General features: G+C 37.3%; 1 protein-coding gene across 1 annotated transcript in view; it reads left to right on the plus strand.

Moving 5' to 3' along the window:
• The window catches only part of MYO9A (myosin IXA), a 272,260-nt gene that overhangs the window by 110,401 nt on the left and 140,968 nt on the right, over positions 1 to 20,891 (plus strand). The window contains exon 11 of the mRNA XM_036734161.1: positions 13,826 to 13,947. Within this exon, the coding sequence (XP_036590056.1) occupies positions 13,826 to 13,947 (122 nt within the window). The remainder of the gene's footprint in view (positions 1 to 13,825; positions 13,948 to 20,891) is intronic.

Consider the following 20,891-nt stretch of genomic DNA (forward strand, 5'->3'; position numbering starts at 1 on the left):
CAAGGCATCCCCTCCCACCCCATTAAAAAAAATTTGAATGGCTTTCTCTTACCTTGAGGATTAAATATAAAATCCTCTGTTTGGTGTTCAAAGCCCTTCGTAACCTCCCATTCCATCCATCCAACCTCCCACATGTATGTATCTCTCTGGTCTTCATGCATTCTCTTTCTCCTCCCACACCCTTTCCACATCCTCCTCTGCATACACTCTGATATAGTAACACTGGCTTCTTTGCAGTTTCTAGAATAAAGATGTGCCATTTCCTAAATCTGGGCATTTTCAGTACCTGTACCCCATTCCTGGAGTGCTCTTCCTCCTCATTTCTGCTTCTTGACTTTTCTAGCTTCCTTCAAGCCCTGGCTGAAATTCCATCTTCCACAGGAAGCCTTTCTGGATGCCTTTTAATTCTAGTGCCTTTTCTGTACTGATTTACTCCAGTCTATCCTGTATGTAGCTTGTTCATACAAATACATGTATGTCTTTGTTGTTTCCCCCGTTAGACTTTGAGCTCATTGAAAATAGGGACTGTTTTTAACTTTCTTTATATCCCAGAGATTACCACAGGCACCATGTGCCTGACACATAGTAGATGCTTAATGAATATTAACTGTTTGACAAGTCAAGTAAATTCACTCTCTTCTGCAACCTTGCTCTTAGGTTGAGGGAGGTGATAGTAAAGAGAAAAAATACAAAGAGAAAGGATAGAGGGAAATACTAATCATAATAACTGTGAAAGTAAATGGGATGAGCTCACTAATAAAGCAAGATGAATAAATTAGAAAACAAAAAGCAATAGTATGTTGCTTACAAATATGATTGAAACACAAAGTTTCACAGAAGGCTAAGATTAGGGACGGAAGCAAAATCTGTTATGCTTCAACTGAGTTTAAAAGAGCAGAGATAGCAGTCATGATTTCAAATAGGACCATGATAAATATAGAAAAGATGAAAAGAGATAAGGAAATTAAATTATGCTCAGAAGTGCCATAGATAATGAAAATATATCAGTACTTAATATATGTGCACCCTATAACACAGCATCTAAATACTTAAAGGTAAATCAAATTGAATTGGAATGAAAAACAGGTAGTAAAAATATAATGTTGGAAAACCTTAATGTACCTTTTTCAAAATGAGACACATCCAACCAAGTAATAAATAAGAGAGAATTTACGGATCTGAATAGAATTTGAGAAAAATTAGATGTGATAGATCTTTGATAATTACTAAATGAGAATAGTAAGGAATTTATATATTTCTCACCTGTACATAGGCCCTATACAAAAACTAACCATTTATTGCTGCATAAAAGCACCACCACATTGTATAGAAAAGCAGAAATAATAAATACTTCTTTTTACTAATGATAATACAATAAACATCACATTCAAAAGAGGTCCCTTAAAGAAAATTTTAAAGCACTTGAAAATTAAAGAATATCATTACAATGAGCTGGTGAAAGAGAAAATCATAGGAACAACAGAAAGATAATGTCAAGACAATAGGTTAAAAAAAATATAAGATGAAACTAATGTAGTTCTCAGAAAAATTTTATATATGCAAATTTTTCCTCAACAAAAGAGAAAAAGGACAAATAAATGGATTAAGCATGCAATTTTTTTTTTGTTTTTTTGAAGGGGGAGGGCAGGGCAATTGGGGTTAAGTGACTTGCCCAAGGTCACACAGCTAGTAAGTATGTCAAGTGTCTGAGGCTGCATGCAATTTTTTAAAAACCTGAGCAATAACAAAAGTTCCCCAATTTAAAAAAAATTCACAAAATTAAAAAGTCAAATTGAAAGCAAAAATCACACCATAAACTTGAAGCTTATTTTTTAAAAAAACTGATAAAATATTCAATAATATTCAATATTAAGTACCTACCATTTGCCTGGCACTGGGCTAAGCACTGGGGGTACAAATAAGGAGAAAAACGAAAGACCCCACCCTCAAGGAGCTCATAATGTAATGCAAGAAGACAATACCCAAAAGGAAGTTGGAAATTTGGGGGCTTGACAGGTAGACATCAGGGATACCCAACCTAATTCAAATTAAAACTGTTCTCAAATCAGTTCACTCTACTTCCTATCTGCAGCTTCTTGATGTCAGTGAAGTCCTTTTCCTTTTTCTTTGATCTCTTTGAATACTGACCTAATAGTTGGAATTGCTAGATCAAAATGTGTACACAGTTTTATAGTCTTTTGGGGATTATTCCAAATTGCTCTCCAGAATGGTTGAATCAGTTCACAAATCTACCAACAGTGCATTGGTGTCCCAATTTTTCTACATCCCCTCCAACATCTGTCATTTTTCTTTTCTGTCATATTAACTATATCTGGGAAAGACAAAGCAGAGGAAGAAAACTGTAGACTAATAATCCCTAATGAACATTAATGCAAAAATTTAAATGAAATATTAACAAGTACAGCACAGTAGGAATAGAATACATATAACTAGTTTGGGTTTACATCAGGACGTCAAGTACAACGTAAGGAAATCTATAAATCTAATAAGCCATGTTAGTAATATAAACAGTACAGACCATACAAATTATATCAGTAGATTTTGGGGGAAGGGACTTGAAAAATGCAATGCCCATTCACATTAAAAATGCTAGAAAAATGGGAATAAATTAATCTTTCCTTTACATAGTAATTAGTTTCAAACTAAATCTAAGGATAGATACTATATGTAATGAAGAAAAGTTGTAAATCTTTCCAGTTAGATCATGGGTAAAGAAAAGATGCCCATTATCACCATACTATTTAATAGAATGCTAGAGATGCTACCTGTAGAAATTGGACAAAAAAAGAAATTGAAGGAATATATATAGGCAAAGAGGCAGCTAGGTGGCACAGTGGATAGAGAAGTAAAGTTAATGTCTGGAAGACCCAAGTTGAAATCCATCTCCAGACACGTACTACCTTTGTGACTCTAGGCAAGTCACTTAACCTCTATCTGCCTCAGTTTCCTTATGTGTTTAATAGGGATAATAATAGCACCTCTCACCCAGAGTTCTTATGAAGATAAAATGAGATCTTATTTGTAAAATGCTTCGCAAATCTTAAAGTTCAATAAATGCTAGTGATATATCATTGGGAAACAAAATTGTCACTTTTTGCTGTGGTATGATTGTGTACTTTGAGAACTATAGAGTCAACCAAAATTAATTGAAATAGTAAATTTAACTGATTTACAAGGTATATTATAAATACACACAAATCTTTAGAATACTTATCTGTAAGATGGACACAACCTAATAAGAAAAGCTACAGAGAACAAGAAGTCAGGGATGTCACAGATAATAATGAAAAAAATGTTGGAAGCAAGGGGGATCTATCAGTACAAGATCTCAAACTGTATTATGAGACACTTGTCATTAACATGATTTGGTACTGGTTAAAAAGAGAGAGAGAGGTTAGTCAGTGGAAACAAAAGCAAACCAACACAGTAACGTGGTGTTTGATAAACCTAATGACCCCAGGTACTGGGGGAAGGACTTGCTATTTGACAAAAACTGCTGAAAAAGTTCAACAACAGCAAAAATTAGGCTAATACCAGTACCTCACATCATATACTTAGAAGAACTGCCAATGAATACGTAATCTAGGTATAAAAGGTCACATCATAAATTAGAGGAACAAGGAAGAAATGGCCTTTTGGATCTATGGATAGAGGAAGGTTCATGACTAAACAAGTGATAGAGAAGATCAGTAAGATAAAATAGACAGTTATGATTATGTGAAATTTTAAAGGTTTTGACAAATCTGATTTAGAAGGGAAACAGGTAACTGAGGAAAACATCTTCGCAACAGGTTTCTCTCATAAACTAAGATATGTAAGGAACTAATTCAAAATCGTAAGTCTACAAGCCCTTCCCTAATAGCTAAATGGTCAAAGGAGATGAACAAGCAGTTTTCCAAGGAAGAAATCCAGGCTGTCAACAATCACATGAAAATAATATTCTTAGAGAAGTGCATCTAGGCCATTTACAAATAAATGAGTTGACCTAGCCAAAAAAAAAAAAAAAGATGATGTCTCAATAGCACTGCATCCCAGCAGTACTAGTAACAGGAATCCATTACCTACTGTTATGTATCTGGAGAAAGTGTCTTGTCTTACTAAAGCTACTCCCTTTAAAAAAAAAAAGTGTTTTTGTTAGGGAAATAACTGTCTTGGGCACTATTATACAGTTGAATAGTCTGCAAGAGGAAGAGAAATGATTACCATTTATGACTTCACTTACAAAAATGTGGTTCTGGCTCTATTTAGGATTTGCAGCTTGCCAAAGTCACTGTGGTCCTGAGCCAAGGCAACAAAGCTCAGCTCAGTGATATGTTTTTCATGTTCATCTGGAACAACAGTTTGTACTTCAGACAGGTTATTCACTTAGGTTTAATAATATAAAAAGCATTCTGATCTTTTTGCTATTCTCAGCTATAAAATCTACAAGCTGAATAAAAAGGGAAAATGGCACAACAAAATAAATACCAATTTTCATGATTTTTAAATTAAAAATTACAGAACACTGAGCTGAGCGAATAAGTTCATTATGATACTAAATTAAGAGTTGACGTTTTCATTTCCCTTCTTAATGATTGTTCCTTAGTTTATCTACTATGAATTTATTAAATGGGAGAAATTTAACTAGGTGCTTAAGGATCAAGATACACTATCAACAAGACTGAAATCAGTGTTACATAAATACATTGGCAGCTATGTTATTAAAATTTCTCAAGAATGAGACTTTACATGTTTTGCTAACTGTATTTTTGTGAAAGAACTCTTCAACCATTTATAAGTAATCAATATATTTTAAAGTTTCTGGTACATCAGGCCAAGTCAACAAACATTACACAACTACATGCAAAGAGCCTTGGCATTGGAAGAAAAAAGTAAAATCATTTCTCTCCTAAAGTAGTTTCTGTTGAGAATGTGCATGACAATAAGCAAGTAGATATAAAGTAACCTAAAGAGCAAGAGAGTGTCAACAACGGGGAAGGATTTTCAGTGGCAGAGGCAAGACAGAAGGACATTCCTTTCATGGGGGACCACTTGGGCAGAGGTATAGAGTCAGAAGATAGAATTTTCTATGCTGGAAACAGCTAGCCTAGCAAGTGAGTTTGGAATGTAAAGTATATGAGAGAATTCTGTGAGACAAGTGGAAATGGTAGGTCTGAATTAGTCTGGGAAAAGCACTGAATGCTAGGATGAAGATACTATTCAAGGCTTAATCCTCTCCACTTCCATGTCCTCAAAGAGCTTACCCCCTCTCTTTTTTCTCATCTTCAGTCTTTGCTTCTCCATTGGCTCCTTTCACCCCTCCTACAAATATGCCCAAGTGTCCCAACCTCAAAAACAAGAAAAAACCCTTTACTTGACTCCACCATTCTCTCAAAATGTCTCGACTCTTTTACAGCTAAACTTGTTGCCTTCCTTTCCTTCCTTCCCACTTACTTCTGAGGCCTTTTTAATCTAGCTTTTATCCCACTCTTCCACTGAAGTTACTTTTTCCAAGGTTGCTATTGGTCCCTTAAATGCCTAGTGCAGTGGCCTTTTTCTCAGTTCCTATGCAACTTGATTTTTTCTAGGCTTGAAGGTCCTCCTGTGAATATTCCCTTTTATATTGGCTTATGGTGATATTGTTCAGTATTGGTGTTTAGACCACCTGTTTGAACACTCCGCAGTTTCCTTCTCTGGCTCATTTCTCTTAATATTAGATTGTAAGCCCCTTGAGGGCAGGCACTCATTCTTTTTTCTTGTATTTGTAACCTCAGTGCTTGGCATATGGAAAGCACTTATTAAATGCTCTTGACTTTATTATCTCCTGCCCTTTCAACATGAGTGCCCCACAAAGCTCGTGCCTTAGTCCACTCCTCCCTTCCTCGTACTTCTTCACCATTTTACCATTTCTAGTGGGCTCAATTATCATCTCTTTGCATTAGATTACAAATCCATATTATATATGTAATTCTAATCTCTACTGAACTCCAGTCCCACATTGTCTGCAGTTTGCTGGACATCTTTTACCCAAATATCATAACAGCATCTCAAACTCAACATAGCCAAATGAGAACTCATTTCCACAAACATCCATTCCTGCTCCAAACTTCCCTATTTCGGTTGTAGATGCAACCATCCATTTGAGTCATCCAGATTCATCATCTGTCATCCTCAGTCCTATCCGCTTTGCCCCACGCCCCAATAGATTAATCCTGTCAATATTACTTATACAGTCTCTTTTGAATCTTTCCTCTCCTCTTTCACACAACCATCAGCTCAGGTTAGGTTCTCATCACCTCTTACCTGACCCGCTCTCATAGCCTCCTGATTGATTTCTCTCCCCTCTTCAGTCTATACTCCATACAGATACCATATTGATATTCCTAAAACAAAAATCAAAACACTTCTGTACCTCCCTGTTGTTTCTAAGAGAAAACATAAACTCTTCAGGTAGGCATTTAAAGACTTTAACAATCATTTTCCCACCTACTTTTCTAAACTATAATGGGCCATGTTATGTCCCATTGCCTATTCTTCATTCCAAATAGGCCTAGTCTTCTCCCTCTGTGCCTTTGTGTAGGACTTCCTCCATGACTGGAATGTACTCACCTCTGTTTCTTAGAATACTAGCTTGTCTCTTGGCCCCATGCTGGTACCATGTCTAGTATGAAACCTTTTCTGAACGTTCCCCTACCTCACCTGCGAAGTGGCTAGTGTTCTCTCTCCTAGAGGCAGCTCAGCTGTGCATTCAATAGCGTATAAGGCCTGGAGTCAGGAAGACACGAGTTTAAATATGACCAAAGACACTTACTAGCTGTGTGACCCTGAGCAAGTCACTTAATCTCAATTTGCTTCAGTTTTCTCACCTGTAAAATGGAGATAATTATAGTGCCTGCCTCCCAGGGTTGTTGTGAGGATCAAATGAGATCATTCTAAAGTGCTTGGCACAGTGCCTGGCACATGATGCTTCTTCTCTTCCCCAACCCCCCCCCCCACTCCTTTGTATTTCCTAATCTGTCTGTGTTATCCCAGTAGAATATAAATGCCTAGTAGGCAGAGATGGTTTCATTTTTCTTCTTATATTCCCAGTACTTGAGAGGGTTTTGCATACTATTACTATTCAATACAATGCATTAAATACACCCTATAATCTAGTAGGAGAAATAAGACATATAACAGAAGAAAAAATAAATAATATAGATAGAACATGAAAGCCAGGGGAGTGAAATAACCAAAAGCTGTTTTTCAGAAAGTGGGAGGTGGTAAGGAAATGCAAATGTAAAATTGATCCTTTTGATCCATGATGAGCTGACCTCTCATTCCTGAAAAGAAAGCCATTAGGGTTTATATTGATGACAAGGTCAGACCTGAGGGAAGGCTCTACAGAAAATAGGGTTTGAGCCAAGCCTTGAAGGATGAGTAGGCTGGATAAATGGAGAAAATAGGCAGGTTAATGTAGTCAGAACGTTTTCTGATCCACTGTTAGGAACACTAAGCTGCTAGGGCTTTTGCCTTTTTATGCAAACTTCAAACAAGGAATTGAAATAACCTCATAATTCCAAATGAGATTTTTCAAATTGCTAACCTTCAAGCCTACTTCTAAAGTGTTGACAGTTTGGTACCCTTATGGTGTTTTGTGTAACTTCTTTCCCCATTCCCTAAAACAGTAAGGTAGTTTGCTACACATCTACTTTACTACATCATTGCATTTAATTCAAGAGAATTTGTGTCCTCATGTTTTCTGAAATCAAATTTCAGGTAAAATCTATCTTGACAAATTCCCTTTGGATGAGGGTGATATAATAATGATACTCAGCTTTGAAGCCAAGGGAAGAAGAAAAGAGGAGTCATTCCGTTAATCAAGGAATCTGATGCCTCCTTTATTGAAAACCAATATTCTTATATGGATGCTAAGAAGTATTCATTGCGAGATTAGCATCATAGCTCAGCTAAGCCATTGCTCAGGTGATTAGTATGGCAAGATGATAAGTTTGTTGTCGTAGTCTTACCAGGCATTCTCAAATGCAGAAAGAATGGGACATAAGAAGTCCTGAGGACTGGACTAAAAATATTAAATTTCAGTCATTTCCCAAACTGTGGTTGGGAAATCAGTTTGGAGCAAGGTGGGGAGAAAATGGATTCAAAATGCTGAGAAAGGATCTAGCCAAGAATATGAACTGCGTAGCCAAAGAAAAGGCGCTGGAATCAGTGGAGTTTATAACAGGCCAGCAGAGTCCCTGGAGGGTGCAGTTGGTAGAGAAGCACTTTACTGAAGCACTATTATGAACTCTCTTCTTTTAAAACTTGTCCTTACTAGAGAGTGCCAAGAAACTTCCTAGACACTTTAAAAACAGCAGTTCCTGTCCCCATTTCCCAGTATTTTAATTTAAACAGATAACATGTTCTTTTTAGCCTGTTTTTAACCTCTCTTTTCCCTCTATAATTTAGAGTACTGGGTAGAATGCTGAATTTGGAGTCAATACCAATACTAGTTCTAATTCTGCCTCTTAACTTTTATCACCTATGTGATACAACTCTGAATTTTTACTAGCTGTCCACCATGGCTAGAATTCTCTTCTTCTTCTTCATCTACATTTCCTGGCTTCCTTCAAGTACCCCCTAAAAACCTACTGACTACAAGAAACCTTTCCCAATCCCTTTTAATGCTAGTGACTTCCTTCTGCTGGTTATATCCAATTTATATATCTAACTTGTATATGTTGTTTGCATGTTGTCTTCCTCATTAGACTGCGGGATCCTTTACAGAAGGCTTTCTCTCTGTCTCTCACTGTCCTCTGTCTCTCTCTCTCTTCCTCCTCCCTCAGCTTTCTTTTTACATTCAATGTTTGGTGGTGGTGGTAGTGGTTGTCTTTCATTCTTGAAGAGGACCAAAATGGTATCACTGTGTTTGAACTCAAGTTACAGTGTATCCAAATGTTGCTGATCAAACCAGTATCATCTTGGAATGCTCTACCACGGTTCAGGCGCAAATAGTCAGTGCAAACATTTGGGGTAGATTCTCTCAATTTGTGTATCTCCCGTTTCTTGTGAACTACTTCAATTCTACTTTGCTCATAGAGCACAGCACCTTCTCTGATGAGGGCATGCCATGCTGGGCGGTCCTGTGCCAGTGTCTCCCATGTCAAACAATCAGTTCCCAAGTTCTTAAAAAAGAAATCTTGAGAATGTCCTTGTATCGCTTTTTCTGACCACCATGTGAGTGCTTGCCCTGTGTGAGTTCTCCATAAAATAGTCTCTTTGGCAAGCATACGTTTGGCATTCAAACAACATGCCTCGCCCATAAGAGTTGTGCTCTTTGCAGCAGAGTTTGAATGCCTGGCGCTTTAGTTTGAGAAAAGGCCTGTTTCTGGTATCTTATCCTGCCAATTGATCTTCAGAATTTTCCTAAGACAATTGAAATGTAGGTGATTGAGTTTCTTGGCGTGGCGCTGGTACACTGTCCAGGTTTCACAGGCATACAACAATGAGGTCAGCACAACTGCGGAGACCTTTAATTTGGCTGTCAGTCTAATACCTCTTCTCTCCCACACTTTTCCCTTGGAACCTCTCAAACGCTGAGCTGGCTCTGACAGTGCATGCATTAACCTGATTATCTTTGTGTACCTTCCTAGAAAACATGCTGTTGAGGTAAGTGAACCTATCCACAGAATTCAAAACTTCTCCATTTGCTGTAACCAACGGTTCCATGTATGGATGGTGTGGAGCTTGCTGATGGAGCACCTGTGGTTTCTTGGTGTTGTCAGGCCGAAATTAGAACAGGCAGCAGAAAATCAATCCATACCATGCTGCATCTCAGCTTCAGAGGCTGCATTGAGTGCACACTCATCTGCAAAGAAAAAATCATGCACCCACACTCCCTCCACTTTAGTTTTGACTTATAGCCTTTTCAAGTTGAAATATTTACCATCAGTGAAGTAGCAGACCTCTGTGCTTGTTTGTCCTCATTGAAATTGTTTGACATCATGACTGAAAATACCATGCTGAAAAGCATAGGAGCAACACAGCCTTGTTTCACTCTATTGGTGACTGGGAAAATGCGAGAGCATCATCCATTATCCAGAACCCAGGCAAGCATGCCATCATGAAAGTGTCATACAATACCGATGAACTTTTCTGGGCAACCAAATTTTGACATAATTTTCCATAAGCCCTCTTTACTAACAGTAACAAAGGCCTTTGTCATATCTACAAACATTGTGTTCAGACCTCTGTTCTGCTCTTGGCTTTTCTCCTGGAGTTGTTGGGCAGCAAACACCATATCAGCTGTTCCTTAACCCTTTCTGAAGCCATACTGGCTCTCAGGTAGATGACCATCTTCCAGGTGAAAGATCAGCCTGTTAAGGAGGACTCTGGCAAGAATCTTGCCAGCAGTGACTAAGAGAGAAACCCTCTCCTGTCATTGTCACAGGACAATCTGTTTCCTTTATAGAGATGGAGGCATCCTTGAACTCCTGGGGGATAACCTCCTCTTGCCATATAACCCAGAAAATTTAAGTCAGCTTTTGTGTGAACAGTCGACCCACACACACACACACACACACCTTGTAAATCTCAGCTGGAATAGTATCAGCAGCAGGTGCTTTACTACATGAAAGGAGCCTGATGGCATTCAAAACCTCTTCTTCAGTTGGAACTTCACCTAGGGAGGGATTGACCTCAACCTGAGGGAAATAGTCAGTGGCTTCAGCATTGATTGATGATGGTCTGTTGAGAACACAATGGAAATGCTCAGCTCATCTCTCTAGGATCATGTCCTTATCACTAAACAATGTGGATCCATCAACACTGAATAGGTAAGCTGCACCATAGGCCTTCGGCCCATGAATAGCCTTCAGGGAATCATAAAATGCTTTGGATTGTTACTGTCAGCATAAAACTGAATTTCATCTGCCTTCTTACTGCATCTTTCTAAGCTTTGCTTGGACTTTGCTTCTGATGGAATTAAATGCTGCCTTCTTAGAAATGGATGAACTATCCTGCTGATAAACCCTGTGGAGTTCTTGTTTTTCATTTAGCAGCTTCTGAATTTCCACATCATTTTAATCAGACCAGTCTTGATGTTTGCAGGTGTTCTGACCCAGGTGAACAAATGCAGTGTTGTACACCCAATCTCTTAAATCTGTCCACTCCTTTTTTGCTCCACTGTTGCTAATTGTGTGTTGGCTTAACTTCCCTTCCAACTTAGCAACAAACTGTTCCTGCTCAGAGAAGTGATCTAATCTGTTGACATTAATTCTTCTGGTAGTCATTTTGCTCTGAGGCTGCCACTTTTATTGAAAAGCTAAATATTCACTTGGAGAGGATAAATTATGATCAGTCCAGCACTCTGCACCACACATTGCCTTTGTTACTCTCATGTACTGTCTGTCCCTTCTCCTTACAATCACTTAGTCTATTAAACGCCAATGTTTGTTGTGAGGGTGCAGCCATGAAACGGTACTGCATTTAGGTAAACAGAAGGTAGTGTTGGTTATGTGAAAGTCATGAGATGTACAAGTCTTAAGTAGCAAGTGACCATTGCTGATGCTTTTCCAACTCCATTCCTTCCAAGGACTCCCTGCCATGTCTGGTAGTCTGAGCCTGCTCTAGCATTAATGTCACCCAGAAATATAAGCTTGTCCTCTTTTGGCCCATTGATGATAAGGGTCTCCAGGTCTTCATAAAATTTTTCTTCAGAGTTTGTCATGATGGAAACATAGGCACTAATGATGGTGGTGGGACATTTTTCTGCAAGTAGCAATTGCATTGGGTTTTTTCACTAAAAGTCTACTGACTACAAGAAGCCTTTCCTAATCCCATTTAATGTTAGTGCCTTCCCTCTGTTGATGGTATCCAATTTATGTATCTTATTTGTAAATAAGCTGTTTGCATGTTGTCTTCCTCATTAGACTGTGAGAACTCTTGCTCTTATTTTAAGCAGTACTAAGTCATGTTAATGATGAGTGCTTCCTAGTACATTTTGAGATCTGGTCGTTAGACCCTCTTCCTTCCTACCTTTTTTTTACCTGTTGTTTCTTTGTATGAATTTTGTTGTTATTTTTTCTAACTGTAAAATGCGTTTTGGGGAGGTTTTTTTTGGTTGTTGTTGAGGTTTTTTTTTTGTTTGTTTTTTTTGGTTTTTTGATGATAGCATTGAACTTGTAAACTGATTTAGATAATATCGCCATTTTTATTATATTGGCTTAACCTATCCGTCAAGGTTCCTCCAGTTATTTGGGTCTGTCTTTATTTCTACAAACTGTTTAATTAGATTCATTTAATCTCTAGGTAACTCTTGGTAGGTATACTCTTATGCAAAGAGTACACAGTGAGGAGTGAGGTATAAGAAAACTGGAAAGGTAGGTGGAGGAGACTGGGTTGCGAAGGGCTTTGAATGTCTAACAGGTATATAGTCTCTAGTTATTAAGTGGTCATTTGGGGGCAGCTAAGTGGTACAGTGGATAGAGTGCCCAACCTGGAGTCAGATTCATCTCTCTGAGTTCCAATTTGGCCTCAGACACTTGCTAGCTGTGTGACCCTGGGCAAGTCACTTAACCCTGTTTGCCTCACTTTTTTTGTCTGTAAAATGAGCAGGAGAAGGAAATGGCAAACCACTCCAGTTTCTTTGCCAAGAAAACCTCAAATGGGGTCATGAAAAATCAGACACAACTAAAACAACTGAACAACAAATTGACTAACTGACACTACCATCAGCTGCTAAAGGGCATAGTGGAAGCAAGGGAGGGAGAAAGAGGCTTAGAGAGAGAGAGTAATTATAAACAAATACCAGGGAGATAATAAAGGATAACAAATTTAAAGAAAGCAGGATTTGGGTGTGATCAGCTAGAAATTCCTGTTGTCAGTAGAGGACAGGCAGTTCAGAATAGAGACAGTTTTGTTATTGAAAGAGTACATAGGAGACATTACCCAAGATAGTGGAGTAACAGGGAGAAGTACATTATCTGGGTAGCAAGAGAAAATGAATGCTTGTTAATTGAAGAAAAAATTTAAGACTGGAATTTATAAGTTTCCAGCTTTCCCCAATTTAAGTATCACATATATGCCTCTGAAAAATTTGCTCACTAGTGACCTCATCTGTAGCTTCAGGTTGCATAGAGGATATAGACTTGCTTTCAGATTTTCAGTACTAAAAAAAACAACCAAAAAAAAAACCCTAACATGTCTTAGGTTATTGAGATATTGAATACTTGTTGGGACTCAGCCAGTCAGGGAATTCTCTTAAACCTTAATATTGTTCCTTTCTTATGCCTCTCTAGAGTTTGAATCCTTCTTTTGCTTGTTCTTTCTTGAAATCTCCTAAGCCATTTTATTTGCCACAAAACTGATTTGAACTATTAACCTTTCTTGTATCTTTTATCAGTAGTGATGATGGTTACTTTATTGGTAAATTGACAGCTTTTATGAGCACAAAACAGTATCTTGCTCTTACAAACAAAGGTTTGGATTCTTATGCACATATATACTTCACCTTCAGCTTTGCACTGTGACTTTTCATATGTGCAAAAGCAAAAGGCAAAAAACTTAACCTGGCTGTAGCTTAGTTAGAATTCTTCCTGAAAACTCTTCCATCTATGAGTTTGGGTGGGATAGTTTTTGTCACCTCTGTGGCATTAGATTTGGCATGACAGATATTTCTAGGTCCTGCTCAATTAAACAGGTTTTCATTGGAGGAGCTCCTGCCAGCTCATATCTAGATTTGCATGTGGACTTGCTAAAGATTTCTTAACATACTGAATTCTTCCTGAATAATATCTTCATCTTGTGCAAGGCATTTAAAATTGTTCTTATCATTTTGCTTTTTTAGGAGGAATATAGAACTGAAGGTATCAGCTGGCACAATATAGACTATATTGATAATAGTGGCTGCATAAATCTCATTAGCAAGAAACCAACAGGACTCCTCCATCTGCTCGATGAAGAAAGCAAGTGAGTGTGATACAGGTTGAAATGCTTAGTTGACCACCTGGTTCTTACTGACTCCCAAACCTCACACACTGCAGGTTGTGAGGCTGCTTACATACACTTTCAATTCTGAAATTAGGAGATGAGATAAGAAAGACTCCATGGGACTAGATCATTGAGTTGTGTGTTATTACACATTAAAAGCATGAAGTTCTTATTTTTTTCTTTAGATTATAGAGTCTTCAACTTTGTAAATCTGAATTCATTTTTTTTGGAGGGGGGTACCAACCCTATATTTGATGTCTATTGTGTACTCCTGTAATCTTGTAAGACATTAAGTATATTTAGGATATATTTGTGTCGACCTAAGCATCTTTACAGCATCTGAGAAGTAGTTTGAATGGTTTTGGCATGTCTACATCCAATAATTATAGTCTAATAAAAAGAGCTCTGTTTCTAAAATCAGAAGGCTTGAACTCAGTTTTACTTACTGCATGACCTTGGACAGATTATTTATCCTCTCTGAGCTTCATATTCCTTATTTGTAAAATGAAAATGTGATTTTAAATAATCTTAAGGTACCCTTCCAACTCTGAAATCCTCTAATCCTCTGGAACCAGGTTTAGGAATAGGTTTAAGAAAAAGTTATCAACTAATATTTTAACTTGCCCACAGTTGTCACTTTGCTCAAACTATGAGAAATTTTGTGAATTGAAGATCACCTATGTATTTATATATCTTGGAGACCTTCCTGACACTCTTGTAAATGTATCTTTCCCATGTACCTTCAGTGTGTCAAAAAGGAGGTTATTAGAAAAAGAACCAGGTGTGCTATTTTTCAGTCATGTTAGATTTACACTGGAGATCATTTGTAATTAATATTATTTATGAAATAAGTATTTTGCTCTGTAGTGGGAAATCTCTTTATTATGAGTAGGCAGAATTTATATTTCATCATTATTTATTTTGTTAATTAGTTTTTTTTAGATTGCTTAAAACAGTAGGGGTCAACATTTTGGGAATAATTTGAAGCTCTTTCTTGTCAAAACATTCTCATAGTTCCAAGTAAATTCAGTTTCACTTTGTTTCTGGCAATTATATATCTACAACTGTATCTATATATCTGTATGCGTGTATCTCATCCAGAATTTGAAACACAATTTCACATTTTTATTAGCTTTTTTTGGTGGGTGTCTGAGATTCATTTACAGAAAGGACAGACCAAATGTCATTCATTCAACTGAGTGGCAAAATTTCAAATTATATATTAGGGGGGTATAAAATATCACCACCAGATGTCACAACAGCTAATTTTCTTGTCATAATTTCATTTTGCTATGTTAACAAACCACTATATTCATATTTTATCAGAAAGTATGGAGCTGTGTTTCGAGAGAAAGTGACAGTCCAAGAGTCACTCTTGTAGCTATAGTTATATTTGTATCTAGAAAAATTTGGAAGTTACCCTAGTGTCCAAAAATAATAATAAAATACTCAGAAGAAGATATTGAGCCCATTTGGTAGATTTTCTACAGAAGGTTCATAGGAGGACCCAGGATGTGAAGACACAATTGGATAGTCATCTAGAATAATGAAGGGAGAGGTGCAGATGAGACCATGACATTTATGAATAATTTATCTCAATTAAAATAGCATTTTAAAAAATGTAAAGCCAATAAAAGACTTCACATGAGGTACTTAATAAATGTTTTTAACTTCCGCTTTAAATTTTATTGTTTTGTTTACTTATCAAAATATCTTTAGGATTCATTTGCAGAAGAAGCTAAGTCTAGATATTTTTTCAGTTGAATGATGGGATACCAGTTTAACAATTTAGGTTTTTTGTAAGATACTTCTTCCTTTAGGGAACTTACAGTTTCATTAGAGAAAGACAACACATTATATACATTAATTCATTCATTTGTGTATTGATGTAATATTTACTAAATTGTGATGTCTTCTCAAGACTCCTATTCACATATGTATTATGTACCATAACTTAGCCCTCATTTACTGTTGTTTCATTTGTGTCACTCTGTTTTTCTAAATATGTTGTGAGCTTTTGGATAGTAGAAGTTTTATGCATTCTTCAGGTCCTTCCCAGTACCTAGGATAGGGCTCAGCATACAACAGAAACTCAATAAGTACTTTTAAATTTCTAGACATAACCATTAAGTAACAATATAAAACAGTAGTTGAGTGAATGTTGCATAAATGATATTCAAACTCATACAGACAGTTAAGATGGTAATGGGAAAGGTTGTAGAGAAGCCTAGTTCTCCCACATGAACTCCAATAAATATCTGAAAAGAACTCCAGAAAAACAATGATAAAGAAAACTGAAAATAAACAGTATTAAGCTCTTGCATTCTATCCAAAACTGTACAAAAAGATGTCGAGAAGCCAGTATAGACAGAGAGAAGGGTTGTAGAAAGGAAGCCAATGCGAATTATTGTAAATTGACTGGAAGCTGGTAATTCCAGGGAAAGAAGTCCTGCCAGAAAAGCTAGTGCAGCCTTCCAACAAATGGTCCTGAAGCCAACCAGCAGAGTAAAGCCACTATGAGGACAGTTAATCATATAGCTGGGGTCAGATCCTGTTGATCACTGCACAAGGATATAGGACTTGGCTATACAGTCTTTGAACCACTGGGAGCCACAGAAGATAGGAACAACTCAGTACCTGGGTAACAGTGCTAGGGAAGCCTAAAATAGTATGGTCTACAAGACCTATTCTCAAAGTATAGTCTTCAGGTACCTATGACCCTTTCCAAGGATCCACAAGATTATAACAGTTTTTATAATAATAAGATGCTTCTATTTCTAATAGTAAATGTTGATAGGGATAATTCAGTAAGCAAACTTTTTTTGATACCCTCAGTAGTTTTTAAGGGCGTATTGTTCTTCAGACCAAAACGTTTGAGAACCATTGATCTACTAAATATCACTGGTGCTTGTCTCAGCCAAGGATGTAGCCAACTACCAATTGGGAATTGTTTATGAAGAAAGCCAGAAACAGCAGTTGACCATCAGATAATTGAGGGAAAGCCGGGAATCGAGGCAAAGAGTGAAATCTAATTCCAACCACCCTGTTGTATTAGCATTGGGATCCATCTCCAAACAAGACCTATTCAGTTCATTCTTGAGTGCCAGAGGGACTGACCTGAGCACAAAATCCCAATCCAAAAACTAAGGCTGCAAATATGAATAAATAGAAGATAACAAACTGAATGAAATGATCTAATATGGTAATAAAATATTCCAAGCGGGGGAACTAAGAAAAACAGAGTAAGACCATAACAACTATATGCAGATCAGTAACATATTTAAATAAATCTGTCTTTAGCTATTTGAATTACAAGCTTTTTTTTTCTCATTTTTCTTCTAACTTTATACTAATTCTGACCTTTGCCCGAGTAAGCAAGTGGTCTTACTATACTTAGATGATTCAGAGATGATTCCTGCATCAAAGCAAGTCTTTTCCTGTCTATCAATATGTAATAAGTTTCACTTATGTTATTTGGTGCTCACTATGCCCAGCCTTGTTCATTCCTTATTGTCTGTCCCATCCTTTCCATTATAAATCTCCTTGTCTTTACATTTCCCACTTTTGCAATGCAGTAGCTGAATATCAAATCGTAGGTTTAGGTTAGGGTGTCCTTTTTAGTTCGTAATAGAAATTAATAAAGTATTATTTTTAATGACAATCTGTTTCTAAATATCATGAGCACTGTAATATTGATGACTAAGTGTTCTGTGAAGTGATTTATCTTGTTGCTTGGGGGTATATAATAAAAGCAGCTCCTCTACTTCCTTTATTTGCCTTTCCAAGAAGTATCTGTGAGTCATGTTTCTCTTTGGGTACACCTTTGTTCTTCTGGTTTCTTTTATAACAAGAATATCAAGGTGGATATGTTCATTCCTCCAGTAGTTGGTTTCAGCACTTGATCCTTGAACAAGAATCTCACATTTAGAGTAATAACAACCAGGTTAAAATTCATAGAAGGTATGAAAACAGTGAGTCTTACCAACCTTTGGTACACAGGGCTAGAGGTGATTTGGTGTTTTACTTTGTTTCATGGATTGCCTTTACCAATGAATTCATCACCAAGTAACTACCCTTTGAGTAGCATGATGAGTCTTTCTGTACTTTGACTTTGACTGTACTCAGAAGATAGACTGTGTGACTATTGCCAGAACAAAACATAAAGCCTTTTCACCATGATAAATCTTGTCAAGAGTTTACCTTCTGCTGGCCCAGCCTTTAAAAAAGTAAAGTCCCTTCCATATGACAATGAGACATTGGAGTAGGACTTAGTGGAGGACTTGAGTGCAGAAGTTGGGACTTGTGTTGTATCTCAAAGGAAGAGAATCTTTATCCTAAGAGCTAGGATCTTTGTGTTCATTGAAAACTAAGGTATTAAATAAATTTGTGCCAGTGATTTTATCTCTCTTATTTTTTAACCAGTACCAAACTGTTTTGAGAACTTGAAATGTAGTTTGAGATCTGATGTTGCTAGGCCCCACTTCATACCTGCTTTTCACTATTTTCCTTAAGGTTCTTGACCTTTTTACCCTCCACATGAATTTTTTAAAAAAATTTCTATTGCTATAAAATAATCTTTTGTTTAATATGATATTGAATAAGTAAATTAATTTGTCATTTTTATTGTATTAATAAGTGCTTCCTTTGAGCAATTAGTATTTTTCCAATTATTTGTATCTCTTTATTTTCATGAACAGTGCTTTCTAGTAATATAATGTGTGTATCTTGGTAGGTAGGCTCCCAGGTATTTTATATGTTCTGTAGTTATTTTAAAGGGAATTTGTCTTTCTGACTTTTCCTGCCAGGCTTTTATTGGTATTATATAAAATGCTAATGAATCATATGGATTAATTTTATATCTATAAGATATTAATTCAATTGATTTTTAATTGACTCATTAAAGATCAGTCAATAAACATTTATTAAGCTCCTAATATGTTCTAGACACTGTGCGTAGTGCTAGGGCTACAAATAAGAAAAAGAGAGATAGTCCCTGCCTTCAAGAACTTGCAGCCTAACTGGAGAAAGCATTATACAAAAGGAAGCTGAAAAGGAGAGGTTCTAAAATTGGAGCTATCCAGCTGGGATCATGAAACCAAGAAGTCTCATGGAAAATGAAGCCTTATCTGGAAAGTTCTGAGACTTTCATAAAGGAAGCTTTTAGGAGTTATTGTTCCACCCTCCCCTGAAAGGGAAGAGATGACTGAAGGTGCTGAGAAAGTGCCGAGTGTCAAAGCTGAGCCAGTGGCTTGATTGATGACATTCAGAGCTGTTGAAAGGTGAAGTACACCATCTTATCATCTACAGAAAGTGGTAGTTTTATTTGTTATTTACCTCTACTTATTTCCTCAGTTTCTTTTTCCTGTTTTATTACTATAGCCAGAGTTTCTGATGCTTTGTCAGATATTTGACAGCTGCTGGGAAAATTGTACAGCAGTGTAGCTAAAATTAATTTAGACCAACACTTCACCCCTTATCCCAAGATAAGCTGCCAATGAACAGGTGACCTAGATATAAAAGGTCACATCATAAACAAATTTTTAAAACATGGGGAAAATTACATGCTAGATCTATGAATAGAAGAAAGTTCATGACCAAACAGGGGATAGAGAGGATCACAAAAGATCAAATGGAAAATTCTGTTTACATAAAATTAAAACGTTTTTGCACAAGCAAACACAATAAGCCTAAGATTAAAAGGGAAACATTTAACTAGGGGGAAAAACCTTTGTAACCAGTTTCACAAAGAAAGGTCTCATTTCCAGATTACATAAGGAATTGATTCAAATATGTATGTATAATAGTTATTCCTTATTTGATAAATGACCTAAGGATATCAACAGTTCTTAAGGGAAGATACCTAGGCTATCCAGAGCCATATGAAAAAATGTTCCAGATGTGGGGGCAGAGCCAAGATGGCAGAGTAAAAACAGGGACTTGCTTTAGCTGTCCCCCAAAGCCTTCCAAATACCTGTAAAAAATGACTAAACAAATTCTAGAGCAGAAGAACCCACAAAATGACAGAGTAAAAAAAAAATTCCAGCCTGAGACAACATTGCACCAAGAGAGGAGCACAGTCCAGCACAAAATGCTCCAGCATAGACCAGGCCCCAGCAAACCTGGAGCAGGCCTCAGGGGACTGACTCACTGGCAGCTGTCGCAGTTTCTAGACTTCTCAACCCACAAATGCCAAAGACAACTTAGAAGGTCCATAGGAAAGGTCTGTTGGACCTGGATGAGAGAGGAATGTGGTCTGGCCCCAGACTTTGGGTGGCGGCGGAAGTGGCAGTGGCTATTTCTGGAGCTCTCACGCCCCACACAGTGGGGGGATAAAGTGGCTGATCAGTGGGGGATTGCAGGGATCTTTTTGCTGGCACTGAGGCAGGATTCTCTTGCTTTGCCTATGCTTGGATCTGGTTTGCAGTCCTGGGTGGTCGTCCTGGGGCAAGGAGTGCTGGCATGATAGAGCTTGTGGCAGTGATGGAGAGGTAACCATCCTCATGGTGCCAAGGCAGAAAAGAGTGCTTGTGGTCACTCACAGGCCAGGAGAGTAGTAAGTAAACACCTCTCCTTTGATCATACCACCTTGGAAGAACTGAAAATTTACAGGTCCCTAGAATTATCTCTGAAAACAGCTGCACAAAACCCCAGAAGCTTGGGACAGTACACCTTCCACACAGGAAGCAGAGTTGTATCTTAACAAAGAGTTAAAAAATCAAGTAATTGGCTGGGAAAATGAGCAGTGTAAAAAAAATTCAGACTCTAGAATCTTACTTTGGTGACAAAGGAGATCGAAACATAGAATCAGAAGAAGATAACAAAGTCAAATCCCCTTCATCCAAAGCCTCCAAGAAAAATAGAATTGGTCTTAGGCCATGGAAGAGTTCAAAAAGGATTTTGAAAATCAAGTAAGAGAAGCAGAG

Source organism: Trichosurus vulpecula, chromosome 8 (genome assembly GCF_011100635.1).
Source record: "Trichosurus vulpecula isolate mTriVul1 chromosome 8, mTriVul1.pri, whole genome shotgun sequence".
Classification (NCBI taxonomy): domain Eukaryota; kingdom Metazoa; phylum Chordata; class Mammalia; order Diprotodontia; family Phalangeridae; genus Trichosurus; species Trichosurus vulpecula.